The sequence below is a fragment of the Cinclus cinclus genome, chromosome 5, assembly GCF_963662255.1.
Source record: "Cinclus cinclus chromosome 5, bCinCin1.1, whole genome shotgun sequence".
NCBI lineage: Eukaryota > Metazoa > Chordata > Aves > Passeriformes > Cinclidae > Cinclus > Cinclus cinclus.
In genome coordinates, this window is record NC_085050.1 from 37712010 (window position 1) to 37735989 (window position 23980).

A 23980-nucleotide genomic window follows, 5' to 3' on the forward strand; every position below is an offset into this window, starting at 1 on the left:
TAGCTTTAAATCATACTTTTAAAAAGCTTTCCTCCCTCCTTTTCTTTGAACTGGTAAATTAGAACTGAAAACTGGTTAACATAATCCTGGTTCTGTCTGGCCTGGTGTGATGTCTTGGACAGGGAAAGCAGCGAATGTGCAGGGTAGGTAACAGATCAGGTGTGTATCCTTAGAAGACTCTGGGACCTCCAGCAGTTTGTGACTGGGATGTTTGAACCCACCAATGGGTTCAAACTGAAACTGGCTGAGGCCTGCAGGCACTAAAAACAGTCCTCTGGTGCTCTCTCTGTTTTGCTTTTGAATTTGTAGTCCTCTTATCTTATCCGGCTTGCCTTAGTTGTTTCTGTTTTGTACTGAAGAGTCATATTTCTTTTAATTGCTTGTTGCTGGAGAGCTCTTTTGTATCTTAAATTGTCTTTGTTGAACTTTGCTTTACTTTTCCAGTTTCTCAAGGAAGGAGCAACAGGTGAAACTTATTGCAAAATTCACTGTGGATCTATTTAAAAATATTAAATGGTTTTATGTTTTGTTTTATATTGTTTCAAAAAATGGTGCCTAAATGTTTTTCTTTTTCCTAACCTTTGCACTTCTTTTTTCAGAACAATAACTCAGTCCCAAGTAATTAATGGTCAACTTGGAGTCCATTTCCATCTATATGCACAAAAGTCTGAGTTTTTGGATTCTTTTCAGCATGAGTTGTTCTCAAATATCTACAATGAGTTTAGATTGCTGATTTTAACACCTATTTCCTCAGTGAAATGTTTCTGCAATTTTACAATTCCTCAATCTTTTTGTTACTTCGTGTAACTTAGTGTTACTCTGTGTATACACTGTGGCATTCAGAAACTGCTGTCTCATAGCCCTTCCAAATAGTTTGTACTTTTCCTGCCCCAGCAGAGGAACTGTGGTGTTCTATTGGCACTGCACATCCTTAGGGAAGAACAACTGCTGATTCATACCCTTTGTCTTCTGTCTTTAAACAAGGTACTGATATGACAACTTCTTTTGGTAGCACAGCATCTTAATAGTTTTTGGCAAGGGAGTGTGTCAGATGCCTTTTAGAATTTCAAGCATGCACCATTATTAGATCTCTGTACTCTCATCTCTTTTAAGTTATTCTTTAGAAGAACTCTAAAATGTTTATCAAACATGACTTTCTTTGCAAAAGCAACTCTGTATGTTTATCTCTTGGTTTCTTGGCTTTAGAACAAATTCTGGCACTTTGATATGTACAGAAAAATATATTTAGTCTTTAGTTTCCCACATTCCTCTGGAATCTCTTCTTAAAAAACAAGAGATCTTCCACTCACTACAATCTCAAAAACTTGCTGTCCCATTTGCCAGCTTCCAGTCACTTGATAATGAGGCAGGTTTCACTCAGAAGTTTCACAATGGAGTTACTTGGTTTCTTTTAGATTTGGGGAGTGAAAGCCCCTACCTTCCCCCCATTTGTCACCCTTTCCTCTGTCCTGATGTTTTGCTCCAAGAGGAATACCTTCAACAAGTTGCCTGTAAAGCTTCTCTTCGAGTTCCTGCATGGTAGCAGAAACTGATCATAGGGATTTATTCAGAGTCTGGGCATTTTTTTCCTCAGTGGTCTTTCCTTCCCTGAGAACTTTACTTTTTACTTTGATCATCTGCTTGCCTTCTTCAGACACGGTTCCTGTTTCTCAGGTGCGGGTCAGTGTCAATGTGCTTTTGCAGATTATTCCTCTGCGCTTTGACTTGGCTGTAAATATTCCATTCAGTACAGATTCCATTTGACTCCTAAGGCTAGACTGCTGGTTTTACAAAGGTTGATGTTTAAATGATAAAAGCATCCCCCTGCCCACAAAAATAAGTTTAATTTGATGTATGTATTTAAAATTGTTGTACTGAAGTTCTGTACATTCAATCTCAGTGCTGTCATTGGGCTGCTTCTTAGTTTTGATTTGTCTTTTTGTCTTCATTTTAATATTTTCTTATTGTATGTTGCTTCTTTTTTATGACAGTCTGTGGTAGTGGACTTCTGTCTTTATTAATAAACTTGGTCAGTAGACTTGTAGAAATGAAAGTCACCATTAAAAAAAATCACTATTTGAAGATAGCATTTTAGCTCAGGCCTTGTATGTCTGGGGTGACCACAGCCAGAGCTGGGAGGCCCTGATCAGCTTCATGAAAGAGAATATATTAAAAAAGTAGTCTTGGCCTCTTCAGTGTGACATTTATCCAGCGTGCTCATGATTGCTGTCTGTCATCACAGTTACACTGCTGGCCTTAGACATCTCTCAGATGTCATAGCTATGACCACCATCTTAATGGTGTAGTATTTATTTTAATGACTCTTCCTATATACTTTGTATCAATATCTTATTTTTTTGTCTTACTTCCACCATATTTCTGGTATGTCTGTTGTGTCACTATTCTTAATGACAAGCAGACATTCAGGCTTTACATCTTGTGCTGCTGGCATTTATGCCAAGCTATTGTACATAAATGTTTGGGGTTTTTTGCATTTGGGTGCTTGTTAATCAGACTGTGCACCTGACTGACTTAAAATGATTTTTCAATTGAATTTTGAAAACTTTAGTCCACTATCTTATTAGACATGGTTTCTGTGATTCCATTCCTAATGGAAGTGAGAGAATGTGCTCTTATCCATCTAATATTTCTTCACCTGCTATGTTGCTTAAAACTCTCCTATAAACTCTTAAATACCAGCATCTTTTGGCCTTTTCTTTTTCTTCTTCAAGAGTAGAGTATTTTATGTATTCCCACTATTCCATGTTTCTGCAGTTTCCAATGAATCTATAGACCTCTTCCTACAACTGCTTTTTCAGGCATGCATTGAAACTTTGCCTCATCCACCTAGTTTTGGGAGCACTTAAAGAAAGCTGCAGCACTAGTCTGGTCTTTAACTTATCCTGTGTTTTATTCCAGATCTTTACGCCTTCCCCACCCCATGTCCCTGGTTTCTACATGGCCTTTCACTGGCACCACAGAACTTCTAAAGAGACTATCAAGGCATATTTTGAGGGTGGCTGCTTTTGCAGCTATCATTTAATTCAGCATGCAGTCCTGTTTTACAGCAACTCTCTTTCTGATTCACCCATAATGATTGCTTTGAGCTTTTATTCACCTGGGTTCCTGCTTCAGAGAGGTTATCCTTGCTAAAAAAGGTTGTGTACTGCCATATTTACTCATTTATGTGACCTGCCTTGTCACTGCCAGGTTTAAAATTCTTCTGTTGGCTTTGAGTTTCATTCAAGTCAAAGTTCATAGGTAATGTGATTTGCATATTATGGGGTTTAGTTGAAGCACATTGTAGACCTAGAAAGTTAATGGTTTTGTATGTCTTCTCTGCATTTTTCTAATGTTTGGAAAAGATGGTGGATTACTCTTGTTCATCTTTTGTTCTAGATAGGTCATTGGAGTCTTACTTCTGCTTATCTCTAAAGAAGTATGTTTTTAAATTAGAATTTGTTGTAGTGAGCTCACTGTCTTAACACAAACAGTCTTCTCTTGCTCTTGAGGCATCTGATGCAATTGATGGGCTTGGTGGGCTCTGAGCAACCTGGTCTAGTGGGAGGTGTCCCTGCCCAAGGCAGGGGGCTTGGAACTAGATAATCTTTAGGGTTCCTTCCAACCCAAGCCATCTGTGATTCTGACATTATTGTCAGTTAAGTTTGTAGGAGGACACAGAAAATGCTCATGAGATGGTTTTGGTTTGTGATTTTTAAAAAATATTGCAGCTGTAAGGCGGAGGTCTGGTGGGGAACAGCTATGGTAAAAGTATATAATGTTGGCTGAGTTGGTGCATGCTGAGCAAGTTAGGGTTGTATTCCATGAAGAGCTTTCACTGTTACCTCCTGAGGGCAGTCTATCCTAAGGCATTATTGTATTAGTAATGACTTGGTGAGTAAAACTGTATTGTTTTAGGGAAGAGGAGTTGCCTGTGTAAATGCAAAGCTGATGGCTGGTATTCCTGTTACTGGTTTTGTAAAATCCTGTTCCATATATCCTGAGCTGCTGAGGGTTGTAAGGCATGACTTTTAAAGATGGAAAGGATTTCATGCTGAGATCAGCAAAACTTGGATAAACAAGTGGATACCTTAATCCCAGCCTGCAAAATCTCTTTGTTACATTCTTATCTACAATTAAAACATACATTGTAATGATTATTTATAGCTTTGAGAAAAATTCTACTACTTCGATGTGTTGCACAGTGTGAGGTTGTATTGCATGACCCTGAAATGTATATTGCCTGCTGCAATTATGTGACTTTTTTTTTTCCTTATAAATAGTGTAGTTCGTTTAAGTAAAGCAAATGAAAAATGAACTCTTCAGGGCTAGGTGCACTCACGTGATTCAGTTAATCAGTGTTTGAAAAGACAGGTCAAGTGTAGTTGTGGAGAGAAGTCATCAGGTGTGCTTAGTGCCTGAAGAAGTTAAAACTCTACTAAGTCCCAAGTTATGTTTGATTTTCTCACACACACATTGTGTTCAATTTCAGATCATATGCTAAAGACTTCTTTTTGCTGAAGATACGTTTGTTGTCAAAAAATTCTACATGTACACTTTGCCATACATCTTTGTAGCATGACTATAATCACAACTCTTCTGGAATTTTTATGTTTTTATTTATGTTAACAGCTGATATCTATTAAGGTCTGGGATATGTTTTGTTCATTTTATATAATGAAACTGCTAGTTTGAATGTGTCAGTATCAAATGCAGTGAGACAATACCCAAGTCAAAGCCAGCAAAGCTTCCTTGGTGTCATTACATACACCTTAAGGTAGTGTCAGTGGGAGTGTGGGGGGCAGATGTCACTGAACAAGTGGAGTTGTGTAGATGTTCCTCAACATTTCCCAGGGTGCTGGCTGATGGTACTGAGGTGCCCTTGCATGTGTAGCATGCTGATGGGTTTGAAATTGCTGTGTGGTTTTGAGCAATTTGTTTAAGAATAACTGCAAACCGATTATATGGCATTGCTGAAGCTTGATGGTATTGCTTGAAGTTTGATGCTTTGTGCATTCTAACTTGCAGATCTCCCAGCTTGGTATTTCTAATGCTGAATGCACTACATGCATGTTCTACGTGAACGACGTGTTCCAGCTCTGTGCTGGAGGCTGTACTGTCAACACCTGGATGCTGATGACCTGTTAAGAGCTCTCAGTTGCAGTGTTTTAATTCTGCTCCTCTCAATATGATTTTTTATCATAGTTTTTCAGATAGCTGCTAAATTTCTACTGAAAACTTCCTGCAACTTCAGAGAAAAGAAGGAATATAATAATTTCTCATGTTTTGTTCAGATGTCATTTAGTGTGGGTGTATGATTTTTGATGGTGAGATGTCCCTGCCAGCAGCAGACTGGAACTGCATCCGTTCTTTGCTCTTGTAGCTCTCTGTTGTTGGAATGCATATATAGAAGAGAGAGCAGCTGTAATTTGAAGAGTTCACCATAATTTTCAGGACACCAGCATGGAGATGTCCTTAATTTGCAATAGATTACAGGTACATTGCCTGTTGTATAGAAAGTCTTATTTTCAGTACCTTTTGCAGTAACTCAGAAAGGTCCTGTTTGGCAATCTGGGTTTTTGTACTCTCAGTTCTCTACAAATACTCTGTGATGTCTGGGCCAAGAGTTGTCCAGAAAAGCTTGACAATATGTTTCCCTGAAACTGTGTTAAACACACAGGAGAAAAGTCCTACCATAATCCATTTGGTGCGATGAGATTTGTAGAGCTCCTTCTGTAGGTGTTGTAATCATTCTGTGCAAGGGCCAGGTACTGTTCTGTTTTTCTGCTTTCTTATTCTGCAGCTGCTTCTGGACCATTTATGCTACTACAATGCTGGAAAGTGATAGCAGTTACAAGACTTGGCCAGTCCCCAGGGTTACCTGTTACACTGCAATTGTTTTATAAAAGCACAAAATTTCTCCTTCTAGGTGGTGTTGAACTGAGTTCATCTCCATCTGTATGGCTGCTGAAATCATTGTTGTATAGGTACTGCTGCTTGTTGTCTGGCTTTTTTGCTCTAGACATGACTGAGCATTATGTTCCAAACACATTTTGAGATGCAGTGCAGTATTAGATAATTTTATGAGTTAATCACTTCTGTTAAAGAATGCAAAGTGGCTTAATTTTGAGTTAGAGTTGCCAGTTTTAAAACAAGTCAAAGATACTGTCTGCTGTCTGGAATACATTGTAAATTCCTTGGGGCAGGAACTGTGTTTCCATCTGCCTGATATGTTTTACAGGCTCATATTTCTGTTCAAACAGAAGATCTGTGCAGAGGGAAGGCTTTTTCTTTTAGTTCAGGGGAATGAGATAAATGTCAGTAAATTCTACCTCTTGCATGTACATTTGAATGGTGAGGGAAAGTATTAGCCAACCTGCATAATCCAAGCAGGCATTTCTAGTCCATGAATGAATTTATCTATAGTGCATGGTATGGGTTTGGCAGCTGGGTCATGCAGTCAGAGCATGCAGCTCATCCCCTCAGCATCATGGCATGTTGGATAATGTGAGTTTGTGAAGTACTTACATATGAAATCTGTTTGGGCTACTTGCAGAGGTGAGGATGTAGTGGTCCAGATGTGGGGGATCAAGGCATTTCTTACCATACACCCTAAGTGAATTAAAATAGACTTTGAAAGTGGTGATACAGAAAGCTGGGGATTCAAGTTGGACTGGTTTTGATCCCCAACCACCAGTTAGCTGAGATGGAAGCAGATTGTGCATGTTAACTAATTGTTGCTGATGACTTAAAGCTGTAGGATAAAGGCACTGTGTGCTAAGGTACACCACTAGTGGGAACAACTTTCCTCATGTGGAATTTTGCACCTCGGTATTGTTCACAGAGCTTTCTGTCCTCACCCTGATTGTTGTTGCACAGAATCTTTGATTGTTATGAATATGCTTGGACTGATCAGCTTCCTAAATAATTTGAAGTCTTCCCATACCTAAACTGGAAGGCTTGCAAAAAGTCAAGGCTCCTTTTTTAAGTCTTAAAAAATGACAGAAGTACACTCTCAGGTCATACTGTCTATCTTTGGACTATGTGGAAGGAGATTAAACTTTTGAAAGTTACTTTGATGCTTCCAAGAATTTTTGCTTTTGGCTTGAGAAGTTAATTTGCTTATGCCACGCTTCTATCTCTGACTTTATAAGCCCAAACAGTCCCAGTAACTAAGTAACAGCACAGCTGAATGTTTTCATAAAAACAATGTTGCTGCTTAGAGATGTGATTTACTACTTAAGTGTGTCTGTACATATATACAGAGGCAAAAAGTGATGATGACCTCATCTTCAACAAGCTCAAAAAGCAGTCTCAGTCTTTTAGTTCCCAAGCCAAAGCCAAAAGTACTGTGAGCAGACACAACTCCAGTGACTTCAGTTGCAGTATCACCATTAATGTCAGTGCTCACTCAATTGCTGACATAACCCTGTTTGTAGCGATCAATCCTTAAAATGTAAACCCAAAAGAAAAAATGGATAACCTTGCATCATTCCTGGTATCTTCACATTATAAAAAAAAAAAAAGGGAGAAACTGGTTAATAGTCAGGATTTTATAAGTAAATCTGACTATTTTTAAAAAAATTCTGATATTGTCTTGTTATCAGGCTCTTACATGAATTTAACAGTGCTCAGACTGTGCCTTTTACTTAGAATCAGTTGCAAGTGGCAACATATTGCAATTATTAGAAATATAAAACAGACCTGCATATTTTCTAACCTACTGAAAAAAAAAACAAAAACAAACCGTATCTTCTAGTTCTTCTCTTTGGCAGAATTATCTCAGAATTTATGAATAATGTTCCTCTGTTCTGTTCAAACAAGATTCCAGGTCACAAGCAGACTATTCTAATAAATTCTAGCAGTTTTTAGATGCTGCATAGAGGCCTCATTTAATCTGTATTCATAATATTTAAAATTTCCAAACCTTACACTTGAATGCTTGTACCAAAACACTTATTAATCTTTACCAGAAGGAAAACTTTCTATTTGTGTAATATTTATTGATGTTAAACCCACATTATATCAGCACAACAGTCCAAAGTAATGATAATACATTTTTATAAATACAAATAAAAGGTGGCAAAATAATGCTAGTGAAGCTAAACAAAAAAAGTAAATTAGCATGTCACAGTTGAGGAAAATTTGGCAAAAGATATGACATACTTCTAGAATAAAATCAGATTATTCCCACCTGACAGACTATGATGTTAATCTAGATTAACCATCCCCATTACTAGTCATATCCTGCACCAGAATAGTACTACCTTGTGTGCTAAAGTTTATTAGTCACTAAAAAACAAAACAAACTTTGTGTACTTACAAAGCAATACACGTATAGCAGTAATGCAATATATGGTGTACACAATTAAAAAATTAAAGAAAACAAACAAACAAACCCCTAAGTACAGGACTTCTGAATAAATGAACTGAGATAAAAGATTTCAACACTTTTATTATAAATAATGAAAGATAGCATATATGTGCTTCATAAAAGGAATACAGTGTTTTCCTTTCCTAGCAAAGTATCATAGCTCGTACCATGAAACACTCATTTTCTTTGTCAGGCCTAGTAATTCTTCCATCCATTCTCCTTCCCTCCCCTTCAACTGAAATTCATTTGATTCTAATTTAAAACTACCTAGTCATGTGTGACTTAAGTGGGGCTCCACTTCCAAGTGGATTTGCCTTGCATTCTGTAAGTAGGCTTCAGACTTTTCATCTATGGTGCATAGACTCTACCCCTCAAAAGAGTTGACATTTGCCTGCAGTCAGGAGAAGGAAAAAGTAAAATCTACCAGAGACATGTTATGTTAAGAAGAAAAAGCAAAAAGCAAATTGGAATTTTTTGCCTATCTTCATTTTCTACTTCCTCAGATTTGCAAACCTATCACCTGTGTTGTATACATGTCACTTAAATCCAAATTGCAGTTTCAACCCATTTTTCACTTACTATACATTTCTAAAATCCTCATACATATTACACAAGCTTTAAACAGTCGAACATCCCATACATACACTCCCTAGTTTTCAGCTCACCTTAGAATTTCAGAATCCTGAATGGGAGCATTACAAAGTTACACACTGCTGTCCAGCAAACCAGAGAGTTTCAACCTCTTGCCCAGTCCCCCTCCCATCCCTTGAAGTAACTCACCACAGTGGTTTATATCAGCATTTTTTCCCATCTCGTAACCAATGTGTAATCTGGAGTAGATTGTTACTGTGTGTCAACTCTTTGTTGTCCTACAGAAGTATAAATGCTTCTGCTTAGACTGCCATTGCTATATGTTTGTAAATAAGCCTCCTCTGAGATGGCAATGAAATGAATTGAAAATTAGGGTGTCAATGTCCATACTAACAGCACTGCAAGAAAGATTTTTTTTTTTTTCCATTGTTGAACAGAAAGCAGTTTGCAGAGATGCAGCATTTGCTTACATTTATTTTCCTTGTCCCTTTCTGGTTTATTCTTACAGTATTGCACTTGTTCATCGTAGCTGTCAGAATGTGTAGCCATTTTAGAACTGTTGATAATCCTTGAAGAAAACATCTTGCACCATTAAGACTATGTAGCATCTACTTACTGCTTGCAAAGGTATGTGGTGAAAAATCTTTCTCTCTGATGCATTTTGGCCTCTATGAAAAGGGTTATGAAGCAACATAGGTTAAGGAACTGGTGAGTGTGATTTGTTGTGCAATGTGTACGTTTCTATTAATCTATCTATTCTTCTAATTTGGTATAATGAATAAGGAGTATATGGTTACTGTGTTTATTGTTTATCTTTTGTACATGAAGGTGTCTGCCCTTGCATAAAGTGACATAGGAGTATCATTGGTCAAGGCAATGGCTTTCAGTGTTTCTGCTTTGAAAGAAAATGATGGAAGCAGCAGTTGAATCTACAGATCATCGCTCTCTACCAGGCCGGGCTGCATTGTCAGGTGCACTGGATTTGCTTCTGGCTGGAAAGCTGCTTTGATGTCTAGTCCTTGGTCACAGAGAGCAGCGTATCGGCTGGCTGAGGGCCGCACCTTCTTTGGCTTGGTCTGCTGAGGGGGTTGTTGCCACTGAGCTATAGATTAAAAAGGAAAGAAAAAGTGTTAGCCTTCCTGAGCCTGTGCACCTAAGTGTGCCAGATGCTCTGTCAACCCTTTGTGAAGGAGACAGTAGTTTCTGAGAAGCAGAAAACCATTATATCAAAGGTAAATTTGTTTAATTTCTTGGCTTTGTTGTTTTGTTTCACCTCCAAGTGTGGTAAGTAAATACAACAGTCTGTGTTACTTTTTGGCATTGTTTTCTACATTTCCTTGTGCCACCGAGAAAGGTGACAGCAAGGAGGTTGTTTCTGTGCACTCCTATTAACATTAGCAGCTGTGTTCTAGGGTTAATTGTTGCATATAAAACGAAATTATCTGGTTGCCTTTCTTGCCCCTTGTATGCTGAACAATGCTGAGCCAAATCTCTTATTCACAATTCCCACTTCTAGCACCACCCCAGAAACCATCCTTTATCAGTTTCTCCCCTTCCCCCTCCCCCTTAATTCTTGCTATGAGAAGACTAGTAAGAGATACTTTTTTAAGGAAACATTCATTATTTATGGGGCTGCTTTGGGACAAACTGAGTAATTAATCAGAAAGCCATAAAAACATCTACTACATTTTGGTAGCTGTCACAGGTGTATTACAGACTAATATACAAAAGAACACAAAAGGTTAGGGAAGTGACAACAAAACAGTAGTAATAATGATCCACAGAAATCGTATGATCATGCTGTTATCTGTTGTTAATTAGCTATATTTAATGTACTGAGCAAAAACAGCATGCAAGCTTGTTTTTCTTTGGGTGTCTGAAAGTTGGTGAAATATACTTTGACAGAGCATTTGTTGTCTTGAAGTGGATGTTTACTATTGAGGAGAAACTATAAACAAAAGAAAGAGAGACCAATGTAAACCATTCTGTGAATAACCCAAAACAGAACTGTTGCTTTTGGGGGGATTAATAGGCTCATGAAAATTGAAGCCACTTACTATAAACATCCAACCTGGCAGTGCAAGACACAATCCCAGCCTCATTCTTAGCTGAAACAGTGTACCAGCCAGCATCCTCCTTTGTAGCTCCCTGAATAAGCAGGCAAATGTAGCCATAGCTATCCTGGTGCATGCTAAAAGAAAAGTAGAAAATTACTATTTAAATCACAGGCCAGTGTAGGGTATTTTAAAATGGCAATATAAACTGATTCAGTTAGTTACAGATTGATTATAGTGTAACTTTAATTAAAATTTTAATTAGAAGGGAACTTCCTCTGAAATTAGCAGGTAGAAAATAAAGCCTTGAGTATGCTTGACAATTTGGCAGTTTAATATCCTGTATTCAAAACTAAGAACAAAAAACACATGAAGTTAATCAAAAGTAATCTGAATCATGAAGTAATCACAAGATTAAGGCATCTGGAGTAGCAGGAACACCTGATCTTACCCAGACTTTTGTGGAAAGGATAAAGAAACTGGAGGAAGATCTTAAAATATAAAATACTGAATCTTAGTTGCTTAACTGTACAGCAGAATTATGAATCAGAGTTTCTGCTGAAAAGCACAGAGTGTTCCTTTGGAACCTTGGTTTTCACTAGCAAATTTCTGTAGTTTTGATTCAGGAAGACTAAAACTACTTCTCTTGCTTAGAGGGCAAAGGTAGTTGTGTAAGTCTAATGATGGAAAACAAGTAACATTTTATTTCTGGTTCAGCCACCAGGCTGGCTGCAAGTTTGAGTAAACGTCATAAATTATGACAATCACTAGTTAATATTTATGAGATGCCCTTTACACAAAGTGTTCATGTGACCTTTTAGTTTTTTATTTGTTTTACAGGATAAACAATCATTGAAGTTACACATGGGGAAGTTATAATACATAGTCAGTCTAACCTCACTCGGTCAGTGTTGTATGTGAGTGACTCGTTCTCTTTCTTCCAGAATATCTGAGGAGATGGCTCCCCTGAGATTCGACACTCCAGTCGCACTGGGAATCCCTCAGTCACACCTGTGTTTTGTAGCTTCTCTATAAACACAGGTGCTTTTTGTATTTCTTTAGCTGTGAAAATAAAGATTGCAGTTATGTTGACATTGTTCTCACAGACCATAGCCTTTCTTTCAGCAGTATGCTAAAAACAATTACGAAAGACCTAAGTGGCAGGAAACATAAGTGTTGTCTTCATTAATCACAAAGTTCAGTCCGGGTTCCTCTGAAGAAAACAGCCTCATCATTATTTTAATAGGGGGAAAAGTGAGTGCTAAAAAGCTGATTTTTTCCTAAAACAATTGAAATGTAGAGCATGACAACTAGATAAACTGTCTGCACTACGCTTGGTAAAACGTGCTGCCCCATATTCCACAAAAGCATGGACTTTTAACTGAAGAAGAAACTGCATTACCAGAAGTCTGCAGTGGTATTTGCCTGATGTGCTGTGAAACACACAAGGCATTCCCACTGGCTGCCTGGGGTAGACGTGGGTCTGCAAAGATTGTCATTACAAAGCAACATCCAGGGCAATAGTCTGGTTTGTGGCCTCAAGGTCAGCAGCCCCCTTTTCTTAACTGTGCCCACAGACATTACATGACAGTCAACTTCTGCCACAACATAACAGGAATAACTCACCTATAAATATACCATACTTCTGTTACAGGCAGGTTTCCTTTTCTTACCCTCCACCCTTAACAAACTTAGCATGAAGATATTACCTGCAACAGTGAGCTCCAGACTGAATGAATTTTCACCAGCTCGATTGCTGGCAATGCACGTGTAGATTCCAGCATCTCTGGATGTGACTGGTTCTATGATCAAGGAGTGCACCCCATTCTCACGCACCAACATTTTGTGAGAGCTGTCAGGGCGAATTGGTCTGCCATTAAGTTGCCAGCTTAAGTCTGGAGTTGGTAATCCACTAACCTTGAGTGTAAAGGGAACAGTGGGAAATTGTTTTAGCCACATGAAACACTGGATGAGTCTTGACTTGTTACTTCAGGGAAGTTTGGTTTGGTTTACTACTGCAAGTGTACCAAAAGATTTAAAGATCTAATTCTGTCCTGATTTACACATTGAGCCAGTTGTAGTCATTTACTTACTTTCTGGCCAACTCCCTGAATTCCATGCTCTCTTATGGGCACGACTGAAAAAAGATCAGTGTGTAGATAGGCTAGAAGCTAAATAGTAATACATTGCAAAACAAAAGGCAGGGTGACACCATTTGTCTTTTTCATTGTTTGCTCTTCAGGTGGAATGAGGAGATAGCCTTTCTAGATTAACTTCTTGTTGGAAAACATGCAGACAAAAAGATGTTAGCTGACTGACTACGGACCTCCAAAGCTGCATTCCACTGAGGTGTGCCCTAGTGACTGCACCACCTGCACTAGTTAATACTTGGTCTGTGTGGACAAGTCTTGCATTCTTGAAAGCTGTGCCACTTGCTGTGGGGACTGTGTCAGAGCAAACAGCTTCTCCCAAATAGGTCAGCATAAAGTAAACAGAAGTCACCCAAGCCTGAATTATTTCAAGTCAGCAGAGTCATAAATCAGGTTTATACTGTTTGAAACTTTTAACAGGGGTTCAAAACTCAAGTAGTAAAAGGACTTAAAATGTAGAAACACATTGCCTTTACAGTGTGCACTGCTTCCTTCCACACCCCAGCATAGCTGAATTCTATAAATCAGTTTACTGTGAGCTCTAAGATTTGCCCGAAGCACTTTCATTGGAGGGGAGGCAAACTTTTATTGTCCACTTACTCACTCAAAAGCAATGAGATTAATTACCCTACTAACAGGCGCCGAAACTGCCAATGGGCAAAACTGCTTTGAAAAGAAACCAATGTGGTTTTTCAGTCAGCTGATGTTATCAAAAAGCTGCTGCTACCCTTTGCATGACACTTGCCTTGCAGTCCATCCTGCATAGTTTTCCTTCTTGAACAGTCAGGTCTCCAGGAGCCTGTAGAAAATGAGGCCGGAAGAATCGTTCCTGAATTGGTTCATTTTCATCACCACTGTCCCTTGATCGAGATCGTGGTCTTAAAATAACATGAAATAAAGGTAAATTATTTTTTTTTCTCTGCTAAATCAGAAGAACCATAATCACTTATAAGACTGGTTTGAATTTTAAACCACTTTTTTGACCTACACCGTAATCACCCCATATTTACACACATGCACTGGCAGCATTTGGCAAAGACTGAGTTAATTATGACACCTCAGTTATTTAATTACTTTTATTTAATTCACATGTTGTGACAAACTATGACCTATAAAATAGTATTTCAACAGAATAATAGCATGTAGTATTAATTTTATGAATGATAGTATTTTTGTTTAGTCTTTAAATCACTGAAATACAAGTAAAACAAGTTGGCAGGCCTTGGCATGTAGCTTCAGTGCCCCATCTCTAATGTCCTGTGTATTTAATCCCCTCACTGCTGCTGATTACACCAGAAGGTACATGGACTGTTCATTAATTGTGGTTCCCTTTCAGCAAATAACAGCAGCTAAAAGCAAAGTCGTCTCAATTGACAAGAGATCTTTCACATCAGACTTATCTTCTCTTGTTCTGCACTAGTGAAGACTGTATAGAAAATTCTGGTATTGAATTGCTGTGGATATATTTATTCCTCATTTAACGGGTTTTTTGTATGAAATTTGAATATTTTCAATGCCACCAAACTGTGGAATTGAAACAATGAGAATTTCAATTGGAAGCAATAGGAAGAATAACTTTGGTTGCTAGTATTGGGGTTTTTTTTGTTTAAAAAAGACAAAACAGTTTGATAAATAATATAAAGGAAAGAAAAATAACTCCTGTTCCCTATACATAGTATCAATCACCTTAAGGCTTCCATGATATCATTTAATCAATTTTCAGCATTGGCTATTCTTGCCTGTTAATTTAATCCATCAAATCTTTTTCTAAGTGGTTCCTCATTTAACAATCTTTTGTTTCCATTGTAATTAGATTATTCCATTTGTGTGATTTAGTAATCAAAGAATCTTGAAACAAAATTTTATATCGATTTTTTGTCCTTGCCTGATTAGCTCCAGTGGGTTCCATTCTGGAGCCAGCTGCTGCCTACAGTAACATCCTGTGTAAAGAAGAGGAGCTACTCAAATATTCTCCAAAGACCACTTTGTCAATGGCAGATTACAGTGAAAATTCTCTTCTCTGAATCCCACATTCTATTAACTTTTGCCAATGTTTCTGTTTTGGCTGCTGTTTGCAGTGTCCATGCTGCAGTGTAGGTGCCCATCTGCATTTTCTACTGCCCAATGTTACTTCTCCAGGTTAAAATCATTCACAACAAAAAAGAGCCTAAAACCCTCAATGATTACATTTAGAAAACAAGATGGTGTACTACTGCATGGAAGATAAACACTCTAGCTGTACACTCTGCTCCACTGAGGCTGCAGTTAGTAATTGTTATTAGAATTTTATTTTTTTTTTCCTGCTCATTTGTTGCTCTTTTCTTTGCTGTTGCTGTGTTTGAACTGGTCAGGTATCACCCGTGCTACAGTATTCTCTCTTATTAATTGTTCAGTGTTGACTTTTTAAGGATCATCAGTTTTCCAACACCTGTAACTAAAGGCAAATGGAGGGGCTGGGGGGCCTTGGTAGTCTATACTGCTTAATAATGTAGGACTGGATACTGAAATGGGAAACACAGACTGACATCCCTGCACACACTAAGAGCTCATGTAACTCTTCAGGTGGCTTCATCCATGTCTGACGCACCTCATAGTTTTTGCCACTTGAACATGTCTAAAGCTACTTTAGTAAGGTCCAACATTGCAGCATAAAGCACCTCTGAGCTTTAGCTGGTGAGCTCCTGATCAGCTTAGGAGACGCAGGTACCTTGTGCAGGTAGATGGGATGGAAGATGGAGAGCAAGAAGAAAAAAATGTACTGATACTGTTCCGTAATGAGTTCTGCAAGACCAACTAGAAATTATGGTATCTAGTCAAGTGAGTGCTGTACAAATGCAAGTAACTTGAGCAAAATCTGCCTCCACATAATTGATAAGCATCCTCTTGATAAGATGCCAACGAAGTATAAGTAACTGGTGCTTCATAAATTTTTGTGAAGCTGAGCCAAACAGGTGAACTGGCACCACAGGAGTGTGAAAGCCACCATCTCAGTGCTGCAGCTGCAGGAAAAGGCAGCACTGGTCAAAACTGAGAGGTGGTGGGGGGAGGGGGGAATTTATGCTAAATAAAATGGAAAATGAAGTTCAGAATTTGTGACCACAGATGTTGCATTTCTTTTTACCTCTTTGTAAGTTTACCCTAAAATCACAGACTTTTTTTTTAAGCCTTTGCCTTGAGAGGTGAAACTAGGGTCATTTAAATTCTAAAACATTTTGTGGTTTTTAACAAATAATGAAATAAGTAGAGCAAAGTAGCTTCAGATGTCTAGGAATGACACATTGCAACAGACTGGAATAACTCTTGGATTCATTGTGGGCTCTTTGGAGTTGCAATGTGGACATCACATTGTGGAGATTAGTTTCAGCAGAACTGACATCATGTACTAAATGTGTCCAGGGGAGACTCCAAGGGTTGGTACAGTGAATGCACTGGGAATTTGAGTGAGCAAGAAGATGAAGAAGACTTTATAACTGACCATATGGCAATGATCACTACACTGGAAAAAAGGAGATTAAGTTTAAATTAATCCCCTAATTCAGAGCAGGGTGATAGGAATGTTTGGTTTTTAAATCTTCTTTAAAACATTTTAAGATTTATTTGGGACTCTGGCTGCCATGCCTAGGTGACACAATGTTTTTTGAGGGCCTTGTCATCTAAGGGATTGAGTCCAAGCTTTGTACACATCAGAAAACTCAAAAGTGGCAACCCACATCAAGGATGAAAGTGATGTTTGTCAGCTAAGCAAATTTCAGAAAAATACATTAAAACCCCAGAGTTCTGCCAGAACACATTTTTAAGAGACTAAATATACTTCAGGAAAAAGCCTGTCAACAGTGTCAAGTCATAAAGTTCATTAAGATAATAATTGCACTTTTAATAAAAGAATCAAACAGTTTTGTTACTTTCAAGCAGAAAAGCTTATAGAAATAATATTTTAGTGCCATAGGAATATTACTTATCAAAAGTCAATGACAATACACATGACAAATACCACAGTGTATGGAGGAACAGTAATTTGGGATATTACACTGGAAAAGCCAATGACAGGAGTTTGTCTTAGGAAGGATCTACGCGCTCCTATTTCATCAGTCTTGGGTGAACCCTCTGGTGGGAGTAGTGAGAACTGTCACTAAAGAGAGATTCTGTGTTGAATGCTTATAGAAACTGCTCTTCCCGAGCAAAGACAATGGGATAAGCCCTCCACACAGTTATTTTACAGGAAATAAGAATCCCCAACAATTGCCCTGATTTTAATTAAACTGCTCTACAGAAATCCCTTATTTCTAATTCATTACCTGCTGGACACCGAACTCAAAGCAACAGCGACTGCTTGAGTGCCTGTCTCCATTAGAAAACAAACCAGCCAGAAGTGGCCTTGGACATTGAATGCAATTGGAAAGATTGAAAAGAGCCTCCTCCATTATTACCTGAGGGTTCTGTTCATCACAGAGAGACACACAAATTTGGTCCTTCAGGAACTGCAGGAGTGGCAGCTGCCTCATGCTTTCACCCCTACCTACCTTCCCACTGTCTTTGCTTTTAAAGGTCTTTCCCCTTTGTCACCCCCTGTGCACTCATTCAGCTGAAACTTGATTCTTCATGGCAGCTTTTCCCTCCAGGGGTTACCATGGACTTTCCATTTTTACCCATAATCTGAAGGTGCTAAGTGCATTAGTGACGAGACAGGCTACACCAGGTGGTCCCAGCCTTTTCCATGCTGTTCTCACAGTGCAGCCTGGCAGGGTATTCCCTGACAAAGGCACTCAGAGCTTTGGGCTTAACACAAAGGGTGACACTGCAGAGGGAGCTGGTGGTCATCTCAGAGAAATACTGGGAAATGTTTTCAGGGTTGCAGTTTGCTCTGTGCAGAAATAAGACTGAAAAGATCTTTTAACGTACCACCCTCACTTCCTAATACTATATAGCTAGCAGGGGGGGAAGAGAGCCTGTTTTACATGCAGCAGTTCTACATTACATACTAGTACCAGTACTAACCATCACAGAAATCCTGGTTGTACACTGACTGTGTAGTTACATGTACTCTGTATATTGGTTGGGCAATATTGAGATTCTATATGGCTGTTGGAACCATGAAGCAAAGCACATGTCTCATTACAGCAGAATCCAGAAACCAGAGCCCTCGCACTCCCTTGAAAACAGTTCTGGTAATCAAAATAATTTTTTTGTATCATTTAAAGCCATCTAAGCTGTGCTAAACAGCCTCATAAATGCTTTGGGCAAAGAAAAAAAAATATTTGAAAGGAAAATTCCCTTCTATGGTCCAAAAACATATCCCATAGCTTCATATGGGAATAATTGTAAATTCACCAAAGATAAGTTTAATACTTTATTTCTGACTCATAACTCCTTATAAGAACCTGAACTGAAATACTAAATACTGAAATACTAAAATATTTCTAATGTAAATCTGATAAACCTCTTTGGCATGCAGTTCTTAAATGAACACTTACTAGAAGCTGCAGAAGATGAAGGTTCCCAGTAGAATTCTAATAAAGTGAAATATTTTTTAAAACTGAAGTGACAAGAGCCTTCCCAACAGGTGATAATGCAATTTGAGATACAGAGTAACTAGTGAATGCCACTGAGAAAGGAGGAGGAGACAGGGAAATTTAAAGAAATTTAAAACTCATGTCATTTCAGAGGTTGCTTATACTTCTGAGTGTGCAAGTTCTGCAGCAATTTTCAGGCAGCAGAGGTCACATTTCTTTCTGAATGCCTTGCTTTTTACTTATCTGCTTACCTCACATTCTTTGCCTTCCCACAGTTATTTTTCAAAATCCTTATTATTTAAAGAAAAAAAAAGTATCAAATACCTTCTTATGTGAGGCTGACCTGAAGGTGACCAAGGACTTCGGCCTCTTTGATTTACAGCTTGAACCATCAGCCTTCCCGTGCAACTTACTCTGCCCTGTTAGGATGATAGAGAGAAGGAACATTAAAAGACTTAAAATACGTAACAATATATGTTCAACCTGATCTGTTCTTTTTCTTGCCTACCAATTTTATCAGCTTCCAGTCTAACACAGAGCTGTTAGATTGGAATGATTGTGACTATATATATATATATATACAATGTGCATATATAATACATTCTTTTTTTTTTTTGAAGACTGTTAATACCTCTGTCAATCAAGTTCTTATTGACTGTTATTGATGTGGGAAGGAGGTTTCTCTGTGTGTGGCGAGGGGGCAGAATGACAAGTTCAAGGTCCTGAAGATGACCCACGGTAAGTGTTGGCAATTAACAACAGAGCTGTTGCCTCCAAATTGGATGATCTACTTGATCTGTGGGCCTGCAGGTCAAAAAACCCCTCATTAATATGAAAGCCAAAAAGGATTTCACAGGTACTGAACAGGTCCTCTCTGTAGAGTGAATCTGGTTTGAGGAATTGCACTGAAATGCACAGCTGTGCTGATGGACATTTGTGATAATTCAGGTTATTTTCAATGAATGATAGATATAGCATGGGTCTTGCGTAATTGCTCCCCTTTTTTCTTTAACTTTGTGTTTTAGAAGACGGGTTCTCCACCACAAGCTTTAGTCCTAACAGATTTGGGACAGGACTGCCCTGTAAGGGGTAAAAGCATCTGGTGGTCCTAATAAATAACAGCCCTGCCCCCTGGGCTGCTAGCAGCAAGGCAAAATCCACATCAGCTTTGCAGTGTATTTCAGCTCTAAGCTGTGAGCTCCACACACAAGTCTGTCAGCATAAAAGTGACAAATATTTTTATCACAGTACTTGCGGGGTTGCAAATAGCAGTTCTTTAAAAACTGTCCAAAGCCCATCAAAAAACAACTTCACCAGGCTCACAAGCAGCCTTCAAATAGCAACAACTTTTGTGTTCACTTAGAAATGGAGTCTGTGTCCCACTTCTATTCCCATGACCCATTTAGTCTGCAAGTAAAATCCCTGCACTGAAATAAGCCATTGTGCAAAACCCACAACAATTCCTTATGCAAAAGCTTTATTTTCCCCCTTATGTTACAAGACCATTAAAGACACCTGGAACAAATTAATTTCTGTTTTGGGTACCACTACATATTAACATTTTTCTGATGAATACACATACATGATGATGTCACAAATGGAAACACAAAGGGCAATAAGTAACTTGGATAGGGAAGGTTAAGCAGGAAGCCAAAGATTTCAGAAAAATCACGGGATGAAGAGGAAGGAAGCAATGAGTGGGAAGTAATTGATGAGACAATGTCCTAGAAACTAAGGGGACTCCAGCATGAGCACTGTGGGTGTGTAATGCAAAGAGGCAGAAAGAATGAAATAAAAAGAAAGAAGGTGAAAATAAGAACTTGATGTGAGCCCATATAGTTCATAGAAAGAGCTCAGTTAAGGGATATGACCTCTAATTAAAGGCCTAAATCAGGCAAAGTTTTGTGTTTGTTTAGGCCCAGGGTCCATTTGCTCTGGATTAACTTCTATGGCAGATTTTACAACAAACCCCAGTGGTGTGTCAGAACTTTTAATTCCAGCTCACTGTGGGCAATGAGGCCTGCCATGTTAACTACCATGGACGATCTCCAGGGTCTGTTAACAAGGCCTTTTGCACACATAAATCCTATTATGTTAGCCCAGGTCATGGGATGGCATGAACTGGCAGAGCTTTAATGGACTGAATCCTTGCTTTAATAAAACTGATTTCTATCAGCTGAGAACATGCCTGTGGCTTTAGAATTTGGTGGTTCCAACAGCAGTGACCAAACACAGCAACAGCAAATATCTACCAGTCCATCAGAGCTCTGATGTCAGCTCGCTTTTATTTACATACTTGGCTTTCTTAAGGAAAGGTTGCCAAATTTGCCTAAGTTTGTGATAGCTTTGAGACGTGGACAACTTTCCATTAGAATTGGGAAGACTTTGCCAAAATTATTTCCACTCAGGATGACTTAAAAGAATTGGAATCCAGATTTCTGAGTGTGAAAGGTTAGTACATTAACTCACAGCCCTTCTTTGCCTCCATTGTACTGTTAAATGCATAGTAAAAGCAAGCAAATAGTGGAAGACTAAGTATGTTTGCTTGGGAATTACACTGTTAAAAGGAGGATGCTTCTGGGTCTTCTCTAAAGAGGGGTGAAAAAGCACAAGCACTGAATTTTATCATTTATCACAACTTTTTCAAGCTCCAAGTTGGGAACCACCCAAACCCAGCTCATTTTAGTGCATCCAAAAGCCCACTAACAAAGTAGTGCCATCAATGACCAGAACTGGTAACCTGGGTCACTGCTGTGACATTGAATGAGCATTTTCCAGAACAACAAATGCTCCAAAGTAGGCTGTAAATATTCAAGGACAGAGCACAGTGCCCAAACACAAAGGCAGTTTGTTCACCAAGTTCTCCAAGACTTCGGATCATACAGAAACACTTCACAGTGAAACTGTGCATGCACTGAGACAACACTTAGAGGAAGATGAACAGGAACCATTTCTTACCTTGAGCATGCATATATTTTTAAACCTGTTGTGAAATTTCACAGTTTAAATGCTACCAATGTCATCTATGTGTAAAAGCTCCCAACTTGAACAATTCCATGGCCTTATGCTATTTCATTAGTATTTCTTTTACTTAGATATGTAGAAATGATAATTAAACCACCTATATTTAAGCACTGCAGTTCATAGAATCTACCCAAAAGCTGTTCTCTGTGTGTTGCCCATGTGTACAACCCCTTATATTCACAAGCCCTCTGCAGTATGAGCAGGCTGAAGAGTGAGACAAAAAAGGCAGCGTCATGCTAAGTAACCTAGCAACGTGCATAACAGAGCACAACACTCCTGCTTAGATTAAACTCTGTCTCAGTGATACAGTTTGTTATTCTGCAGTGTGATTCTGCTTGCAGGCCTAATCTTGGCAAGATATTTGTCACTACAGAAGAGAATAATTCATTACATCCCAAAAGTTATGTTACTGCTTTAGTTTCTTACATGGAGCTCTTTCCAATTAATTTGCTGTGGTACAGGAAACATGGATTGAAAAAGCTACTTCAATAGGATGAGTGACCTGTAAGTTTGGCTATATCTAAAGAACTAGTGGGTTTCTGCTGTGTCCCTCAACTCTTGTATTAAATCTGCAAAGTAAAAATGACATTGCTAAACAGTAGCACTCTGTGTTTCAGAAAAGCACTGTTTAAGATCAACACAGGTACTATTCTGCTACATAATAGTGTTAGTTTTTTTTCTTTTTTGCTTTACAGACTTGCAATCTGCCTAATATAAGCATGTTGAGGTGTGATATATTCCCACTCATTTAAAAAAAATTGGCCTCAGTCAATGAGTAGGGTAAACAAAAGAAAGTTAAATCACTGCACTGCATTACTTCTGCTGGTAAACTGGACTTTTTTCTCCCTTTATGTGCTATCCATGCTCAGTTAGAAGACTGAGATGTTATCAGCTGAAACAACTAGGGAAGAGTAATTAAAAAATTACACCACTCCTCCCTGAAACCTCAAAACACAGGAAAAAAACTGCTGTTGAGTTGCTAATCTTTTGGAGATAGAAAGGTCCCACCCTACTGATGCAAGATGAAAACAGATATCGAACTTGCATACTTTATAGTGACTTAATAATTTAATTAAATCATGCATATGTAAGATGAGATAGTTTTCTGAAGATTTATATCCAGAAGTATGTTTGCTCTGGAGCCAAACCTTCATTTACCTGTGGGTTAGCAGCCATAATAGTGTAATTCCCATCATCATCCAGGGTGGAGGCTGCAGTATGCAGTGAGCAAGTTCCATCAGGTTCTCTTTGAATTCGGTAGTGATCACTTCGTTTAGAAATTTGCTTCCCATCTTTAAACCAATAAATCTGCAGGAAAAAAACAAGGCACAGCTGGTAAGAGGTAGGTGCCCATTGCCATAATTTCTCATTTAATAGCACTAACAAAATTAACTGTTGGAAAACTCTCTGGTAAGTAGTAAAAGAAAACTGCTTTGATCAACTCATTCTATGAGCCACTTTCACTAACTTTCACTTTCACAAGATTATCAGTGGACCAAAGAGAAACAACAGCCTGAACATTTTCCAAAAAAAATGTACATGTGCAAAAGGGCTGAACATTTGAAGAACTGAAATTAAATGTCATTACAAAGAAAAGATTACTAATTTCAGAGATTACTACTTTTACATATATTTTGCTTATATCTGAAGAAGTTGCAGAAAAACCTTGAGAATGCTTTTGCTCTCTATTCAGAAAATAAAAACAAAAATAAAAAAAAAACAAGATAATGATAGGCTTAATTAATTCAATTATTAATAAAATAGAAGCAATGATCTCACTGTTGAAACACCCATTTTGTCTCATATCTATTATGCTGACTGGACTAGACCAAAATGCCAGAGGGGATAGAGCTTCTCCTGCTGGCAGTGAGCAGCTGAGTGTATGGAGGGGCCAGCTCAGTGTAATGACATGACTGAAACTAACAGTGTCACCTCCGTGTGACAGGCCAGCTAGGCAAGCAGACAGCTTTGCAAAGTAATAGGAAATACTTCAAAGCAAAGCAGCACATCGACATCCGTTCATAACTGCATGCCAAGACCAGCACAGTTCCAAGCTGCACAGAACAGTTACACTGGCCATCAAACAGAAGGCTTTTCCAGTACTTTTGATACATAATTTTATTCTCTGGCTGACCCAAGACATACTTTCAGTGAGCCAAAAAAAATGAAGTATGCAGGATAATATCTTACATGTAATCCATGAATTACACACAAAAAAATTGTATTTTTAGTGCCTCAAACTTGAAGGGGAAAAAAATTGACCTAGCTTTCAGGATT

The 23980-nt window shown here is 38.4% G+C and overlaps 1 protein-coding gene across 2 annotated transcripts in view; it reads right to left on the reverse strand.

Moving 5' to 3' along the window:
* Positions 1-9894: 9894 nt before the first annotated feature.
* Positions 9895-23980, reverse strand: part of PALLD (palladin, cytoskeletal associated protein) — a 179428-nt gene continuing 165342 nt past the window's right edge. For both annotated transcript variants that reach the window (XM_062493687.1, XM_062493686.1), the window contains 7 exons: positions 22862-23011; positions 19004-19098; positions 13915-14047; positions 12729-12936; positions 11916-12081; positions 11023-11156; positions 9895-10067 (listed from right to left, as the gene is read on the reverse strand). In XM_062493687.1, coding sequence (XP_062349671.1) covers positions 9895-10067; positions 11023-11156; positions 11916-12081; positions 12729-12936; positions 13915-14047; positions 19004-19098; positions 22862-23011 — 1059 coding nt within the window. The remainder of the gene's footprint in view (positions 10068-11022; positions 11157-11915; positions 12082-12728; positions 12937-13914; positions 14048-19003; positions 19099-22861; positions 23012-23980) is intronic.